This window comes from Bidens hawaiensis, unplaced genomic scaffold, assembly GCF_021521415.1.
Source record: "Bidens hawaiensis isolate Kalapana, Puna unplaced genomic scaffold, B.hawaiensis_p1.1 tig00010730_1, whole genome shotgun sequence".
Lineage (NCBI taxonomy): Eukaryota > Viridiplantae > Streptophyta > Magnoliopsida > Asterales > Asteraceae > Bidens > Bidens hawaiensis.
In genome coordinates this window covers 603,211-621,475 of record NW_027491820.1, presented here as the reverse complement: position 1 = coordinate 621,475, position 18,265 = coordinate 603,211, and the positions used below count along the sequence as shown (strand labels likewise).

General features: G+C 35.9%; 2 protein-coding genes across 2 annotated transcripts; both read right to left on the bottom strand.

Moving 5' to 3' along the window:
- Positions 1 to 1,666: 1,666 nt before the first annotated feature.
- On the bottom strand, positions 1,667 to 2,781 carry LOC143535926 (uncharacterized). Its single transcript, XM_077030041.1, has 3 exons — positions 2,621 to 2,781; positions 2,420 to 2,495; positions 1,667 to 2,332 (listed from the first exon to the last, which is right to left on the bottom strand). The coding sequence occupies exons 1-3, from the start codon at positions 2,779 to 2,781 to the stop codon at positions 1,667 to 1,669; spliced, it is 903 nt and encodes a 300-aa protein (XP_076886156.1).
- Positions 2,782 to 2,841: 60 nt separating this feature from the next.
- Positions 2,842 to 4,249, bottom strand: LOC143535925 (protein FAR1-RELATED SEQUENCE 5-like). Its single transcript, XM_077030040.1, has 3 exons — positions 3,445 to 4,249; positions 3,074 to 3,333; positions 2,842 to 2,982 (listed from the first exon to the last, which is right to left on the bottom strand). The coding sequence occupies exons 1-3, from the start codon at positions 4,247 to 4,249 to the stop codon at positions 2,842 to 2,844; spliced, it is 1,206 nt and encodes a 401-aa protein (XP_076886155.1).
- Positions 4,250 to 18,265: the final 14,016 nt, after the last annotated feature.

The window sequence follows — 18,265 nt, the reverse complement described above, 5'->3', positions numbered from 1 at the left end:
GACACTTCATGTAATATAATTATAATTGGTTTTAGTATATAATAAGCATATATGAACAACTACCGGATCATTACGAGAAAGACGTGTCCACGAGAATCAAAAATTTTGCTGAGGCGATGGATAAAATGCTTCAAGCTCAAAAGTTGAAAAGCATTCAAAGGGTAGAGTTGGTGTTACTACCGATAATAAGCGGTAAACACTTTTATCTGATGACTTTCAACTTGAAGACGTGCCAGATTCATATTATTGATAACATGGGGACAAGGGAGTCTTTCAAAAGCAAATACAGAGGGTGGCCCGAAAAAATGGTATATTATTCTTATGTTCGTATCGAGTAATATTATTTGTAGACATAAATTTATGTTGGAATAATTGATTTTCAGTGAGAGACAATGGCTGGGTATTTGGCTTTAGTAGACCACCAGGGGGGTCGAAATTTAAAACAGCAAAGATAACGCGGGTCGATGTACCGTGGAGGACGACATACAAATATGTGGATTGCGGGGTGTTTGTTATGAGACACATGGAGACGTTTAAAGGTGGGTCAACTAAAGAGTGGGTTGTTGATTGTGATCTTGCTGAAGAACTTGACAAACGTGGACGGGTGTTAGGGAAACAAAAGGAAGAGCTTGAAGATCTTAGAAGGAAATACGTGGCTAAGATTTTACTTAGCGATGTAAACGTGATGAGAGAAATGTTATTACAAGATATGTTGGAATATCACCAGTTGTCTGCGACCGAGAAAGCGAATCTGGACAAGACAGCTCCTAAAAGAATCATGGACAGGTTAAATCTCAAATGACTGTTGACAGATATGACTGTTTCTTTTAATAGTTAACGGTTTTTGACAGTTTTTATGAATGGTAGACTGTTTATGTGTTGGTCTTGTTTACGTATTTGGAAAAGGTTTGAACTGTTTACATATTTTGGAATATGAAAATGTTTGAACTGTTTATGTTATGGAAACGTGTGTGATGATTATATAGGTGTTAAACTTGGGGTTAAAAATAGTTTGGTTATTTGTTTTGTTTAAAACACATCTAGTTTTTTTTACATGTGCTTTGTAATTCAAGTTTAGCTAATGAATCAATTTATTATAAGTAAAATGTTTTACAAAACAAAACGCTTTAATAAAAAAACATGGTCAGGTGTTATGTGAAATGTTTGAGTAGGCACCATATGAACAAAGATTAAATTAAGATTAAATTTGAACAACTTTGGAAAATATTGGACCACACCATATGATCATCCATCAGGTGTTGCTAAAAAAACATCCATCAGTTGTTTAAAACAAAAGGTTAGTAAACATGAAACCTTAAATAAAAACCATCAACTGTCCATAATAATGTCTAAGGTGAAATAAAAATCAGTCAACAAAACATACTAAAGTCTAAAGTGAAATAAAAACCCATCAACAAAATAAAAACATACTAAAGTCTATAGTGAAATAAAAACTCATCAACAAACCATCATAAAGTCTAAGGTTAAATAAGATTAAAGTGTAATGGAAAAAACCATCAACAATCCATAATAATGTCTAAGGTGAAATAAAAACCAATAAACAAAACATACTAAAGTCTATGGTGAAATAAAAACCCATCAACAAACCATAATAAAGTCTAAGGTGATATAAGATTAAAGTGTATTTGTAAAAGACGCAACCAGGCTACTCTTCCATATTTTCTTCATGTGAACTGCTTGCTCCGTCTTGTGAAGGATCCTGTGAAGGTTTCTTGTTGATACTGAACAAGTGATGGTTGCGGGTGTCATGACCAGGTTCACGACATATTCTACATGTCCTTAGGGGCTTGTCCAGTTGCTTTTGACTTATAGCTTGCTCGCGTAATGACCTGAAGCGAATTGGAAGCCCACAACCTTTAGTCCTAACACCAATCGGGGCACAAATATGGATTTGATCTGGTTGTGTCACACCGGTTAGTTCAGCGAACCTGTCTCGCCGACTAGGTCTAGGGGCGTCGAAAGTAACCTCGTCTACTGTACTTTTGTACGTGTTAATGTAGTCGCGGTAATGATATAACTTTTGCATGTCATCAACCAGCTTGTTTATGATATGGTCGTGCGTAATGTTGATGTCTTGAACAACACGATACACGTCAGTACTTTTGTCTATGTTGGGCTCGTCAAAACCAATAGACCGCATAGGGCTGTTAGACACATCGTCTTTTGTCCACCTACGATTGATGTACTGTTTGGGAAATACCCTGATATCCAAAATGTGGAGCACCTTAAAAATGTGACGACACAGTAAACTGAATTGCTCGAACCTTTTACAGCTACAATAAACAATGATGTCTTCGTTGCGAATCATAACCTACCATGAAGAACAATGTACAGTTATTTAAAGTGTAAAAATAAAATATGAACACAGTAAACCTAGCATATTGAGAATCCGATATACCTCGTGAAAAGAAGCAGGTAAGTGTAGAAAGTCACGAATATTGAATTTCAGAAAGTCATCGACGGGGACGTAACACCTGGAAGTGCAATTGTGAAGAGCAGCTTGTATTTCCAATTGGACATAAAAAAAATGGTTCTCGTATAGATTTCAGCTGCTTGTTTCTCAAGTGTGTAGTTACTCCATATCTCGGCTGCTGTATACCTACAATCATGATCGTTCTTACGATGCTCATGTCTCTGATGATCCAATGCAGTCTCAAAATGGGCCAGAAACTCAACCAAAGTGCAACGTGGGTTGCAAAACTGGCCAAAAAAATGATTCTCACTCTCTGATCTGGATGAAGTACGCATAAGACCAGACATGGTTTCTTCATGATAGTAAGCAGGAATCCATGACTCTCTAATGTTGAATATGTCTTTTAGTCAAGTGTGATCGTTTAACTGAGAGTCATCCATTATTGAAGCCCACTCCGTTTCAAACAATTTGGGTGTTATTGAGTCGGTCCAAACAATATCACACAACCGAGTCTTAAAATCTGTGGTGTTGTAAAGGCCGGATCCAACCTGAAATAATATAATGGCATATTATAACACAATCAAACAAACTATGTACAGTAACAATAAACAACATAAACAAAAAAGAGTTCTCTTGTACCTTCCCAGACAGCTTATCCATAATATGCCACATACAGAGTCGATGCCTAGAATTAGGAAAAACGTCTTCAATTGCACGTTTCATGGCGGGATCTTGGTCAGTTACAACAACTGCCGGTGCATAGCCAAAAGCCTTCTTAAAACAATTCAGCAACCAAGTGTAAGATTCTGCGGTTTCCGATCCAAGCAACGCTGCACCAAGGGTAACATTCCTATTATGGTTGTCAATTCCAGTAAATGGAACAAAAACCAAAGTTATACCTGTAAAACAAATGAATCAATAAATAAAACACAAAAAAAGAAATAAAATTTTTGGTTGTCAATGATATTACTTGTTATGCCGATATGTTGCATCAAATGAAACAACATCACCAAAGACGTAGAAATTCATCTTGGCTCGCTCGTCGACCCAAAATAAACCCTTTAACGCCCCGTCTGCTGCAGTAGAATAATCACATGAGAAATTAGGACAGAATTCTTTCTTCGCCATAAGACGTTGAACAACCATCTCAGCATCGTAGTCTCCAATGAATAAGTTAATACTTCTTTTGTAGTTTTTGCAATCAGACTTGGTTGCGCCAACTTTATCAAACCCACCATACATGGTCCTCATAATGTTGAAAGCTTTTACCGGACCAATGTTAATATTAGCAAGATCGTCTAACATCTTTTTGTGGGTAAACGTAAGCTCGTGAGCAGACTTCAAAAAATGGATATCGTCTTCATCAACAAATGGATGATTGTGTGCTTCACCAAAATATTTGACCCTATACATGCCATTGTCGGTTAAAATTAACCTTATTTGGGCTTCACAATTTGTTCTTTGAGATGGATTCCTACGTTGTTTTTTCCCTTTGAACTCTTCACTTAATGTGTCCACTTCCTTAACAGTTCTTGATTTCAAACGGACAACATTTATGTCCACCCACTGTGTTCCTTTCCTGATAGAAAAACCGCCCACTAAAGCGTATATTCTATAAAAAGACTCAACGGCTTGAAGATTTTCAAAGATCATTCCTTCATTAGGTTTGATTGAGGCAGACACTAGTGGAGTGTATGTCTTCCTACCAGAATTTGGAGATACATGCTGAATTCCAACTTCCTTGTACGCGGTTGGATCTATAATCGGATATAACAAACAATAAAAATTAAGTTCCACAACACAGAGAGCCCACATAAGACATTGACGTTTAAAAACACACATTTAAAACAAGAAAAATAAAATCTGAAGTGTTATAACATCTTAACAGTACCTTAATTTGTAAAACACACTAACTGCAACAAAAAATTTGCATTGGTTACAATGACACAAAAAAAAAACAAACAGATGTTCAGAATTACCTAAATTATACAAAACACACTAACTGAAACAAAAAACTTGCATTGGTTACAATGACACAAAACAAAAAACACACAGATGTTCAAAAAGTATTTAATCTGAAAATTTACACATAGCAAGAAAAACACAGTTACCAGGAGATAAAATGACATGGATTGGTATTTGTCAAAAGTAGATGTACAAAATCTAAGGGGAGTGAAAAACACATCATCGCGGGAAAGGATAACAAAATAACCATAACACCTAAAAAAACGATACACATCGAAATTCACTTGAAAAAGATCCTTCTTTACACCATTAATGGATATCGTAAGAGGGTATAAAGGAAGAACAAATATGATGATTATATAACATGAAATAAAAATTAAACACTCCATAACGTATTCAAGTTTACCTAATTCATCAACATCCTTGAAATTACTCATGTTGAAGATAAAGAATGCTGGTACGATTGGCGATAAAGAATTCTGGTATGATCGACGATGGATTGATGAGAAAAAAAAGGATCACAAACGTAGGTTGTTGTAGATGATCGGTCTTTTTTGTTAATGATTTTGTAAAATATTATGATTACTATAATTAAGGAATTGTAACTGATTGTGATTAATATAAAGGAAAATAACATAATTAAAATTAGTTGGTTGATTACAATCTTGCTCTTGACTAGATATTTTGATCTAATGGTTTAAAACACTTCTTAGGATAATTCTACTTCTTATTATAACCTTTCTCTCTCTCTCTCTCTATATATATATGTAACAACTCGAAATGAGAACCACTTTAAGTTTTAAGAACTCGAAAGAACTCAGTGTAACAATATTTTTTTTAGAATTTTTTTACGCATGTGTAATATATGTAGGCTACATACACGTAAAAAAATTACAGAATTTTTTACGCACCGAGTCGACTTTTTACACATGTGTAACGGACGTAAAAGTTAGTGTAATCAGTTACATTTTTATTCTCTCTCTTACTTTGACTTTTTTGCCAGATTTAATCTCAACCACATATTCCAATCCATTTAATTAAATATGTGGCATAGAATGGAGTTCTTAAGTTCTTAAACTCAACATGGTTCTCAAAAGATCCCTCCCCTATATATATAATGCAGATTAGGTTAGAATAAAAACCCACTTGAGTTGTGAAAACTCTAGAAACTCATTCTTAACCACATGTTTTTAATTAAAGATTAAATCTTGTGGTCCACAATTAAAATTAATAAAAAAATATAAAAGTTAGTTTATATTTTCTCTCTCCTGAAAACATATATAAAAATTAGTAAAAAAATGTAAAAAAAATAGCAAAACTTTTTTTTTTATTGTTTTTGATGTTTTGTATTAAATGTAACAACATATATTACATGTAACAAAAAAAAACAATGTTACATAGGGTTTTCACAACTCAATTGGGTTTTCATTCTATACTTTGCCTATATAATGCTTTGTGGTCTTTATTTTCAGACATGTTGCGAGAGTGTTGAAGTTGTATCATGCGGACCTTACAGTCCGTACAAATCACAGCTTTCTCGTGAATTTAGCGATGAAGTAGTTTGCATGAAGTTCTTCTATTCACAGTTTGGTAAATAAATTAAAACCTACATAAACTAGACTTTCATTATTTGCATTAGGAAAATATAGGTGTGAAATTTAAACCCTTTTAATAAACGGTTAGTGAGATACATAATGTGGACATGGTTAGTGGTAAGTTAACACTAAGTTAGTTACATGCCCTTTTTTAGGTGGTCGAGTTTGGTTTAATTTTCAAAGGTTACTCAAATTTGCAAGTGGCAATTAATTTGCATCTCTCTCACTCTGCAAAAGACATTTATAAACTTTGAACGCTTGTATTTGAAAAACATCCGGAGGAAGTCACAGCTCAGGTACCTATGCTATCGGTGCTATAACTTATTCAAATAATAGATGACACAAATCCTTTGCATTCTGTTTTAGTTTCGTCAATTAACATAGTTAGTTTCATGTATCTATGTTTACAATCCTCGATGTACAGTTATCTATAGGATCCTTTATAAGCGACACGTAAATTAGAGGGAAACTATGTCACTTGTAATAACATATGTTTTTTGTTTGCTATTGTCTTTTTAAGTAACTACAAAAATACAATGGGTATGATTTAAAAACTTAAAAAAACAACTTTATTTTACCAGAATCGGATGTATTTAACAACTTTATCCCATAGGGTATGTTACATAGGAGATTTTAGCAACTTTTAGGAGCTTCTAGTTGCAAACTTTAAAAAAAAACCCGTACTTAATAAAAATCTTTATTTGTTTGAATGAGCTTGAAGCTTTTAGGTTATGCGAAAATGCTACAAATTTGAAACGCTACTACTACTAGCGTTTGAGAAAAAGCTTGTAGCTTTTATATGTGAAATTTTACAAGTTTGGTACTTAAACTTTCAACAATTTTTGTTAATTTATAAACTAATTACACATTTAACCCTTATTCAAAACCAACTACCCCCATGACTTTTAAGAGGCCACAACTTTTTCGAACGTTAATATTTTGTAACATTCGTTACTTTTCAAACCCGAAAACCCGACCCATTTCGAACTTTCGGTTTTTGTTTATATATATATATATAAGCTATTAATATTCTCAAGTTTCATTACATGTAACATTAGTCATTTTTATATTTGTATTCATTAAATCAACTTGTTTTGCCGTTTCATTTTATTCGTGTTTAACATTTATCGATCGCTCATTTTTCTTTTCGTTTTGATCAATTTACAAAACCACGGGATTTAAAGTTATTTTTAAACGATTGCGAACTATGCGGGAATAATATAATAAAACATCCAAATCTATAATTTAATTCTCATTCTAATTACATTTCAAAATTCAAGGTTTACATTGTAAACATATTTTAAATATCCATCTTAAAACAACTTGGAAGTCAACGGGTTGATTTGTAATAAAACTTTTATTTCTAGCTTAGACTTTTGAATCTGGAGGGACTAATTGTGTAAATGGTTTTAAATTATAATATTAATAATCCTGCCAACCCCCCCCCCCAACCCGTTTTTCCGGCCTTCACCTCCGGCCAAGTTCCAACGACCTTAATGTAAATCCGACGACTCTAAATCACTCGTTCGACATGTTTAATTGTTGTAATGGCCGTAGGCTACAACAATTAAAAAGGTCGTCATAATGCATTAGTGAAAGCTTTTCGTATGGCAAAGGACAAGTTTAATGACACGGTGGTTGAGATTATAAATTTTTGTACTTACAACTTAGATGGTGAACTTAAATACTAAACTTGATGAAGCTGAGTATGAGAAAACACCACCTTCTCCTGATGACACCAAGCTATTTATAACTTAAGTCAATTTCAATAATAAAGTTAATTGTTTATTAGTTTAAAATACACTAATCCTATTACATTTGTTAATATCATGAAAATAGTGACAATGTTTAGATTATTGACTTCAGTCCACACTTTAGTCCATACAAATCTCAACTTCTACGTGAATTCAGCGAAGAGGTACGTTCGTATTTTTGTCTTAAATTTAATGTTCTTCAGTTGACTAACTTAATTTTTTTAATAGGATCGTGAATTTGAAAAACAAAGCAAAAGGAGAAGAGTACTTATTCAATGGAAATGGGATGAGGTAATTGATGTTTCGAGTTTCGAGGACGAAAACCAGCACGATGTAATTGAAGTTCCTAGCGATGACAAGGAGAATGAAGAAGATTATGCCGGAGACTCAGATTCAAGTTCCCCTCCAAGTTCCAAGATTCCAAGAATTAGGGTCCTCAGCCGTAACCAGGTTATTCGAGTTTGCCTGTTTTTTATAATAAGATTCGTGTAACATTTCGGATTTTCCAAACCCGTATTCGTTTACGAACGAAACATTTTTAGATCTTTATTATTATTGAATATCAAGTGTTTATAAATAATTAAGTTTATAATGTTCACTTTAGGCCCCTTATACTTTATATGTTGTTCAAATCTTAAACTATACATAAAAAGTTCGTTAAATGACCTAAATCCAAACTATAGGGACTAAAGTTAACAAATGATGATATTTTCCTCCTTTTGGCCGGAACACCACATGGTGGGGTGGCCTAGGCCCACCACGCGGCGCTATGGGCTACCTGCACAGCTCGTTTCGTTTATTATTGTTTCCTAGTTCGTTTTTGGCCCGAGATCGCTTATTTTAGGACATAATCGAGTGTTTTAAGACCCAATAAGACTAATATAGCTTAGATACATGTCCATACTCATTAACCCTTGATCAAGAAAGAAATTTACTGGTTATAATGTTGATTTGATCATTAAAGGCCCATCTAATTCTAAAACGAGTAAGTTACCATATTTAGTTCGATTTAATGTATCCTATATAAACATATCATTATTTCTCTACCACAAATCATCCCTAAACCTAATTCACAATTCCTAGCTGTCACCTACCTCCAACCTTCATGATCTTCTTCGGTTTTTGCATTATTGTTGAAGATACACTTATAAACGGTTGACTTTACTTATGCACCGACCTTTGACTTTCGTTTCTCATCGATCCTTTCACTTTCCGGGTAAGTTGTAAACATAGGAAACATTCATATATATTCCCTAGTCAATAACCTTCAATAAATTTCGGTGGTTGAAGGGTATTGACTGGTCAATTCGTTTAAAACTCGTTAAAGGGCAAAATAGTCAACAAGTTTGACTATCCATTTTCTCATACTTCTTGTCGGATTCAACGTTCGGTCCAGAAGACTTTTATTCTCTTAACGTGATTTTAAGGCTACTGACCAAAACATGACTTCCGACTCGCTGTTCGGATTCTGGTCAGTACCAGCTCGCTTAAACGTTTAATTCAACTAACTAGAGTTCTACCCATCCGTTTGGATTGATTCTAGTGGCATCAAGTTCGTTTTTATTTATAGTTTCATATCCCAAAGTTTCATATTCTGATCATTAATCTCGTTGGACGCGTATTGGACAACTCGCTTAAATCATTAGTTCGTTATCGAATTTATTAATCACTTGCCTTCCGTTTAAGGTGAGTTTTTGGGCGCATATGCGTATATAATACTATACATACATATCTATATATACATACATGTCAAAAATAGCAAACGTGTAATTGTGTGTGATTAATCAAATCTACTTGTTATGTGCTTATGTGTTATTGTATTCATTCGTTTGACATATCCCCTTGGAGAGGGTTCTCATTCTATTGACCACCGCCCGATTCGCTTGGCAACGGTCTTATTCTATTTATTTGCTCATGGTTGATTTATCGGCGCCCGATTCGCTTGGCAATGGTTTAGTCGACAACTTACTTGCGTATGGTTTGATTTCATTACCGCATTTATTACGTTTTGCTTATTTATCATATTAACATTATTTTGGTGTCAAAACTTGGTGGTAAACTCACTCAACATGTTTGTTGACAAAACTCCATTTTCTACGCATATGCAGGTTGCTTGTATTGAAGATTGAAGTTGGACACGTAGACAAGACCTTAGGATAAATTAAGATAATCGTAATATGAACTCTATTTGTGTATTTGAATTGTTTTGTATATTTGGATAATGTGTGTAATATTTGTAAATAATTAATTAGATATTGTCACATTTTATATATGATAGTATCTTAGAACTATGAGCAATCCGATCACGCCCCGGCATTTACGCCTTAGGTTGGGGTGTGATAATTCGTAGAACGCATGCATGTTTTGATTAAGTCTATGCTACGCATTTTAAGTTTGTTATTTCAAATTCTATCTAAATGTGTGTTTCAATTGTTTTGATATACACACACATACACACACACACATATATATATGAGAAGTATAGTTTGAAAACCCACTTGAGTTGAGAAAACCCGTGAAAACCCTATGTAACATCGATTTTTTTTTGTTATATGTAATATATGTTGTTACATTTAATACAAAACATCGAAAACATAAAAAAAAATGTTTTGCTATTTTTTTAACATTTTTTTATTAATTTATATATATGTTTTCAGGAGAGAGAAAGTGTAAGAAAACATTAATATTTTTTATTAACTTTAATTGTGGACCACAAGATTTTATCTTTAATTAAAAACATGTAATTGAGAATAGGTTTATAGAGTTTTCACAACTCAACTGGGTTTTTATTATAACCTAACCCTATATATATATATATATATATATATATATATATATATGGGAGGGATATTTTGAGAACCATGTTGGGTTTTAAGAACTTAAGAACTCAATTCTTAGCCACACATTTTATTAAATGGATTGGATTGTGTGGTTAAGATTAAATCTGACTAAAAAGTTAAAGTAAGAGAGAGAATAAAGTTGTAAGTGATTACACTAATTTTTACGTCCGTTACACATGTGTAATAAGTCGACTCGGCGCGTAAAAAATTCTGTAATTTTTTTACGTGTATATAACTTACATATATTACGCATGTGTAAAAAAAATTCGAAAAAAAAATCGTTACATTGAGTTCTTTCGAGTTCTTAAAACTCAATGGGGTTCTCATTTGAAATCTCCCCTATATATATATATAGGAGGGATTTTTTGAGAACCATGTTGAGTTTTAAGAACTTAAAAACTCAATCTTAGGCCACACATTTAATTAAATGAAATGAAATATGTGGTTGAGATTAAATCTGGCAAAAAAGTCAAAGTAGAAGAGAGAATAAAGATATAAGTGGTTACACTAACTTTTACGTCCGTTACACATGTGTAAAAAGTCGACTCGGTGCGTAAAAAATTATGTAATTTTTTTTACGTGTATGTAACTTACATATATTACGCATGTGTAAAAAAAACGTCGAAAAAAAAACCGTTACACCGAGTTCTTAAAACTCAAAGGGGTTCTCATTTGAAATCTTCCCTATATATATATATATATTAAGGTTTAAACATGTTACGAGTAGTTAAATAATTGTGTTAATTTCGTGTCATATATTAATGTAAAATATATTTATGAGTATTTACATGAATCTCTTAATCTAAAACATAGATTGACAAATGTCTAAATTCGGTGTATCAAAAAATGTGGGCGTTCTTTTGTTCTAACACATAATATATAAATATGGCATGAAGTAATACACTTCTATTTGCAATTCATGTGAATCCGTATCTTTCAAAATGTATTGTACCCACAATCAACCCGTCGCATATGTTATTGACGTAATGTTAGTATCACATTACTGTGCTGATATTCCCGTTCACCAGACGGGTAAACTGCTAGTTCTATCTTGGTTGAAACTTGTCTTACCGTTTGCTTATGTTATGTTTAGGATTGGATTATGTTATGTTTTGGATTTGGATTATTGTTATGTTTTGGATTTTGATTTGGTTTTTATATTCTTAACTAAAAAAATTAAAGTACCAACAGAAGTTTATAAGTCAAGGAAATAAATTTTCATACTACATACTGGTGAGCTATTTAAGTTATATTCTCATTCAGTAAGTAAAATAAAGCTGCCTTGGAAGGTTTTTTTCTTTTTTAACTTGTTCAATTTATAATTGTTGTGATAAATTGTAATTCATAATCAGTTTTTCTTTCATCATGTTGGGGAACCTAGCCATTTCTCTTTATCCAACCTGTTTTTTATTACGAATATTTTAAACATGGAAAATATATGGGCCGAACCGATTTCTGTTAATAAGCATTTTCAGTTAGGATTTGCATCTCTAACCTAAGAGACCGCAAATAAAACAGACCTTGTAAAAAAAAACTACCAAAAATCAAATTTTAATACAATTGGACATAGTAAACACACATGTGGATCTCCTATTGGATCATTGGATGCATTGTAATCAGGCACTCACATCCCATGACGAGATTGGTCAATCGTTACCTATAGAACATAGTAATATGAGATATATAACGTTTGGCAAACATATAGGTTGATGAATACTATCATTACTTAAAAATAGAATTGTAGTTATTATACACCATTAAATGTAGTTTAAACAATTTGTTTATTATTATTCTTTTATCTTAGTTATACAATTGGTTAGAATCAAACGTTTATGATCAATTAAATGTAGGAAACGATGTAGTTCATATATTCAAGCTTATACTAATATCATTTAGATATTAAAACAACCTTGGGTTATTTTGTTTATTATTATTCTTTTATCTTAGCTTTCACTTGGTTAGAATCCAACATTTTATAATTCAATGAAATATGGGACACATGTACTAGGGCTGTTCACGAGTCGAGCCTGAGTCAAGCCAAGGTGGTTTCGAGCTTGGGTTCGAAATTAAACGAGACAACTTAACTAGGCTCTAGCTTGATTTTAAAGTTATACGAGTTTAAGATCGAGCCAACGAGCCGAGCCATGACTCGAGTCGAGCCTGATTCGATTTTGGCTCGGTTACAAAAATGATCCAAATCAGCTCTGGATGCTTTAAATCAACTTTTTATAGCTAGTTTTATTCGAGCTTTTATCGAGCGAGCCACGAGCCCGAGCTTCGAGCCTTGAGCTTTAACAACTCGTACGCAAATGTAATTCATATATTCAAATTTTGACATAAAGATAAGATTTTTGACTTATCCAAGGGTATAAAAATTAAGATGACCATTATTATTTTCTCAAAATAATAAACTACAGATGGATTATCAAAGTATGATTGGGAAGGAACACTCATGGGTATTAGTATGTAAAGTTTAGTCCTGTAGTGTTACCTCATTTTTACCCTCGAGTAACCGCTAACCATAAAATCACTAGCAACACGTACCCACAAGTAGCATAGAACTTTTTGTTTGTTTTTTAGTTCTCCAAGTACAATAAATGTAAAAAAATTGAATCAGTTTTATGTGGCAAACTTTTGCCATGAAACGGAGCCATGCACCATAGGTGATGACTGGTGACGATATTACCATGCGGTTTAAAAGCCATGCACTCTACCTATATAGATGGCTCCGTCCTCTCTATTTCGGTTTTTGTTTTGTAATTTTTACCAATGGGAACTGAGATATAAAAATGGGTCCAGTAGTTCTTGTAATAATATAGTTTTTGTTCACATTTAACGCATTAATGATTTTTTATTTTTGTTATATATAGTTTTTGTCATCACATTTTATTAACACATGGTAGATGTTTTTAGACTAGATATCATGTTTGCATCTTGAGATTTTTTAATCACTTGGAATTTTCTTATTTTACATTTCATTTTGAACCTGATATAGATTCTAAATGATGTTATTAATGCTTATCTTGTATCAAACTTGATCTTTATAAATGGCATGTTTTGACCTTTATTTAATTTTATCAAACTTGTTTTGGCCAAAACCATATCAACTATTTTTTTTCTAAAACGACCTGCCATGACTTGAATTCAACATGATATGTTTCTCTGCTAGCCCCACCTGTTTGTCTTGGCAGCTATAGTTAGTAGCGACTTTGAGATTCGTTCGAAAGAACACAAGAGGATAAGTTAACATCATTGAATCTTAGACCATATTTTAGGTTGTTCATTGATCGGATGCCTGGCCTCGATACTCATAACTCTTCGAAGGTAACTATATTATCATATTCTACTTGTTAACACTTAAATCTAAGTTTTCTATTTCAAGTCACTAATTTTCTTGTGTGTTTACAAAATTGAAAGCCCTAGCAACCTTTTTTCATGCACTACAAATTTTAAAGTTTCTGCATTTAGGCTAAGTTATTGTAAATGATTTCATAGTAGATATCAAATATATATATATATATATATATATATATATATATATATGTATTTATGTGTTTGATGTTAGCAAAGCGGTCTGTTTTTAGCTTTGTATGGATTGAGTTGGTAAGTCAGTTTTATGCCAAATTTATTAGTGGAAATGGTTTAAAGCATATATTCTTAAAAAAGGTGATGAAAAAGTTTGTATCGTGGTGATTGAAGACATGATGCATTTTAAGGGGTTTGCGTAACTTAAAAATATTAACAACAAAATGGGATGGGGACTAAGTTCTCCAAGTATACAATGAGGCAATCTTTGAAATGGAATAAATATGTGTAAATTAAGTTATTATTTTCTTAATAGACACCATTACGAAAAACACACCATAACGGGCTTTCACATAGAAAGCAATACTACAAAGAAGCATAATCTAGAACTAGATTGGTTTGAAGTGATGCATGCCCCAAAAAGTTTCAAAATCTACATAATCCATGATCAAAATCGACCACATATCCTATGGAAGCATCACTTGTATACGGTATAACTCAAATGAAATGCTTGATTCAGCGCAAGCCTTGCCCATTGTTCAGGCCTTATTTCGAAAACATGCTAATGTGATGTCCATGTGAAAACGACAAGTTAAAGGCGGCGCATATCCAAGAAGTGGCTCAGGCGCGGGCTATCCGGGAAGAGAATAGGAGACTTTCCGCCGTTGCTGCGGAGAAGGAAAAGGCCTTCAAGGCCCTCGAGGTTGAAGTTCAGGCCCGTCTCGAGGCCCGTTCCAAGGCTGCCCAAGCTGTTAACGAACAGCTTCGGTTGGCTAAGGAAACTGCGCGGAACGTGACCGAGAGGGCCACCAAGGCTGAAGTTGTTGCTGAGCCTCTGCGCGCCAAGAATGAGGAGCTTAAAGCCAAACTAGAGAGGCTCCAGCAGGCTCATGATGCCTTGGCCATGGAAGACGCTAAGAAGCTTCAAGAGATCTTGGACCAGAGGGGTATGCTTGACCATACTGAGCGTAAGCTAAAGGGCGTTGAAGAAGCTGCTGCTAAGGAAGTGTTGCTTGCCAACCTTAACAAAAGTGAAGCCGAACGCGCCCGTAACCAAGCTCAAGCTGCCCTCCAGGAGGCTCAGATTACCAAGGAATGGCTTCTACGAGAAGCGTTGTCGCAGGTAAGCTTAGCTTCATAACGTCTTTACGCTTTTCTTTATACTTAGAAAAGTTTGATATATTTTTTCTTTTTGTAGGTTGTGCATCGGATCTTCACGGACACATCTTACGACGATGCCATGAGCGTAGCCCTCAACGCTTCCCATGAGGATGGGGAAAAGGCTGGTTTCTTGCTTGGTCTGGGATTTGTTGAGAAGGGCATCCCGCCTTCCAACTTCCCTCTTTATGACGTGGACACTGAAGCTGCCTATGACCAAGCAGTGAACCAGTATGCTGCCTTCCCGCATCCGGTGGTGGAGAAGGTGAACGAAATTGCTGCTGTTGATGATGGGCTAACCATTCTCAAGACTTTCCTTGAACCGCCACAGCCAACTGATGGTGGGGGTACAAGTGGGTTTGGAGGGAGTGGTCCTGAAGTTTGAACCTTGAGATCCCTTCCCACCGTTAGGATAGATTTATATTTCTGTAGGCGGGTAGATACCCGGCCTTTCTTGTAATGTTTGAATTTTTTATGAAATATAAATGTTTGTGCGGGTAGGACCGCCAATTTCACTGGATGACTTGCTTTATAAACGTTATATGACTTGCTCATGCATATTATAGCTTAATTTGGCACTTGTTTTGCCGCATAAACAATATATGATTCGCTCGTGCATACTTTAGTTTAACTTAGCAATTTTCCAAGTGTTTTGAATAAGTTAACCGTTCGACGCGCGGTTGTCAATAGGTTAGTGTTCAGTTTCCTCTATCATGATTGTGCGGATAGGACCGTCACTTTCATTTAGTGGGATGACCAATCTTCACCTATAACTGACCTGCGTGAAGGTTTGTCTTTTTTTTTATGCGGGTTTTGCCGCCGTCCACACGCAACGACTTCCCCACTTATTTATGCGGTGAATATCGGCATATCAGTGTTTTGAATAAGTTAAACCTTTCGACGCGCGGTTGTCAATAGGTTAATGTTCAGTTTCCTCTATCATGATTTTGCGGGTAGGACCGTCACTTTCATTTAGTGGGATGACCAAACTTTACCTATAACTGACCTGCATGAAGGTTGTCCTCATCTCTTACAAATTTTTGCCGTTTTTTGTGTTTATGCGGGTTTTGCCGCCGTCCACACGCAACGACTTACTTCCCCACTTATTTATGCGGTGAATACCGGCATATCAGTCTGGAAAGTTCATAAGTATAAATGTAAGACCATCAGCGTCAATGTGGTAAGGAGAATCATTTCCATTAGAAGTGGCTCTGGGCCTTTTCTTTACAAGTTTGGAATTGATCTACATGCAACCTGCGTAATTGAACTCCCTTCCATGTTCTTGGGATGGGGGTGTCATCGAGCCTTTCGAGCCGATATTCACCTGGTTCGGAATCTCGTTGTTTACGCAGTCTGTAGTCTCCAACATTGAAGCTGCAGTTTCATTCGTGTTTTTCCCAACTGGGGTTCTACACGCATTAGCCTGCTCAGCGTTCATTACGCCACGAGGTGCGTGAGTTTCCCATCTGACAAATGCTTCGACGATGTTCTTCAAGTCTAAGCATTCCTCGGTGGTGTGGCCTCTTGTCCTGTGGAAGTCACAGAATTTGCTTTGATCAGCGTTTGGACGCTGTCGGATAATTGGAGCCTTTGGCCATGGGAGCCTCTCGGTGGCGAATATCTCGGTGACGCTTTTGGTGAGTGGCGTCCATCTGGAGTTCCGGTTCGCCGACTGCATGTTATCCTTTCCGCCTAACCGAGGGTGCGAGCCGGATGAGGTGTCAAAGTTTACCCTTGACTGCCAAATGCCTAGCTTCCTCTTTTTGTATATTCGGGCGGTGAGGACGTTGTTTTCTCTTGTTTTCTGGGTGTAGAGGTTTGTGCTCTGGGGAAGATCTCTACCCAGTTGCTTTTCCGTTTCCGCGAAGCGTTTAGCTGCTGTCATGATGGCATCCCACGTGGATGGCATGTCGTCTTTACCCGTTAAGGTGCGGATGAGCTCTGGGTCCTTTGCGCCCTGGATGAAAGCAGCGCGAACAAGATCTTCGCTAATAGTGCCTAAACTTAGCTTCTTTGAATTGAAGCGCGTGATGAAGTCTAGTAAAGACTCATCTTCCTCTCGGATGCAGTTGAGGATCGTCCATTGCTCTTCGGTATACTTTCTTTGTTGACTGAAGTGTTGGCTGAACTTCTGCTGGAAGTCCGCCCAATCGTAGATGTGGTGAACCGGTAGACGGTCAAACCACGCTCTGGCTGCTCCAACCAGCGTCATCTGGAACATATAACACCACGTGGGTTCCGTCCAGTTGCTGACGGTTGCCCCCGCTATGAATCTGTTCAAATGATCGTCTGGGTCGGATATACCATCATAAGTGCCGATGTTGGACATCTGTTTGGCACTTCTCAGGGCGATTGCTTCCGCAATGTCCCTTGCAAACTTGGACGTTCCCGCATTTGCAGCAGTTGGTCTAAAGGTTTTGGAGAAGTCACGTGGGTTTCCCCCCGCGTTCCTTGGTTTGAAGGTTTCTTCGAAATTCCTTCTCGGTTGGAAGTCCGTTTCCTTACGCTTCCCTTTCGCCCTATGGCTAGGGTTTGCGTCGGTGTCGGATTCCTCCCGATCATTGTTCGAGTACTCGCACTCACTGCTCATGTTGAGCTGTTGTCGAGTGCTTAAAATTCGTCAGCCTGTTGGATGGAACGTAAGCGTTCGTCCAACTCAGCTTGGAATTCCTTCTGACGTGCTTCCGCCTACGCTTTAACTTGTTCAAGTGTTTGGCGGGGGAGCCTCGTCTGTTGTCTTTCCACCTGGGTATCAATGAATCCCAGGGGATGATTGTTTACTGCACTTGCCCCTGCTTGGGTAACCGGGGTAGTGTTCGTAAAATTTACTGCACTTGCCCCGGCTTGAGTAACCGGGGTAGTGTTCGTAAAATTTGTGTACTCGCCGGTGTTCCTCCCAGTAGCTGGGGTTGTGATTACCGGGGTTTCTTGGTCACTCGCTGGCCTCGGGACCGGAGTAACGTTAACCATCTTTCCAGAAGTTTTGAAAAAACT

Bases quoted from the DNA above. Each gene is read 5' to 3' on its own strand.
- LOC143535926 (XM_077030041.1), bottom strand. From the start codon at position 2,781: ATGTCTGGTCTTATGCGTACTTCATCCAGATCAGAGAGTGAGAATCAT. The intron at 2,496-2,620 runs GTATACAGCAGC...TTGCACTTCCAG, and splicing joins AAGAACGATCATGATTGTAG to GTGTTACGTCCCCGTCGATG. The intron at 2,333-2,419 runs GTATATCGGATT...TCTTCATGGTAG, and splicing joins TACCTGCTTCTTTTCACGAG to GTTATGATTCGCAACGAAGA.
- LOC143535925 (XM_077030040.1), bottom strand. From the start codon at position 4,249: ATGTGGGCTCTCTGTGTTGTGGAACTTAATTTTTATTGTTTGTTATAT. The intron at 3,334-3,444 runs GTGATGTTGTTT...TTTGTTTTACAG, and splicing joins GATGAATTTCTACGTCTTTG to GTATAACTTTGGTTTTTGTT. The intron at 2,983-3,073 runs GTACAAGAGAAC...ATATTATTTCAG, and splicing joins TGGATAAGCTGTCTGGGAAG to GTTGGATCCGGCCTTTACAA.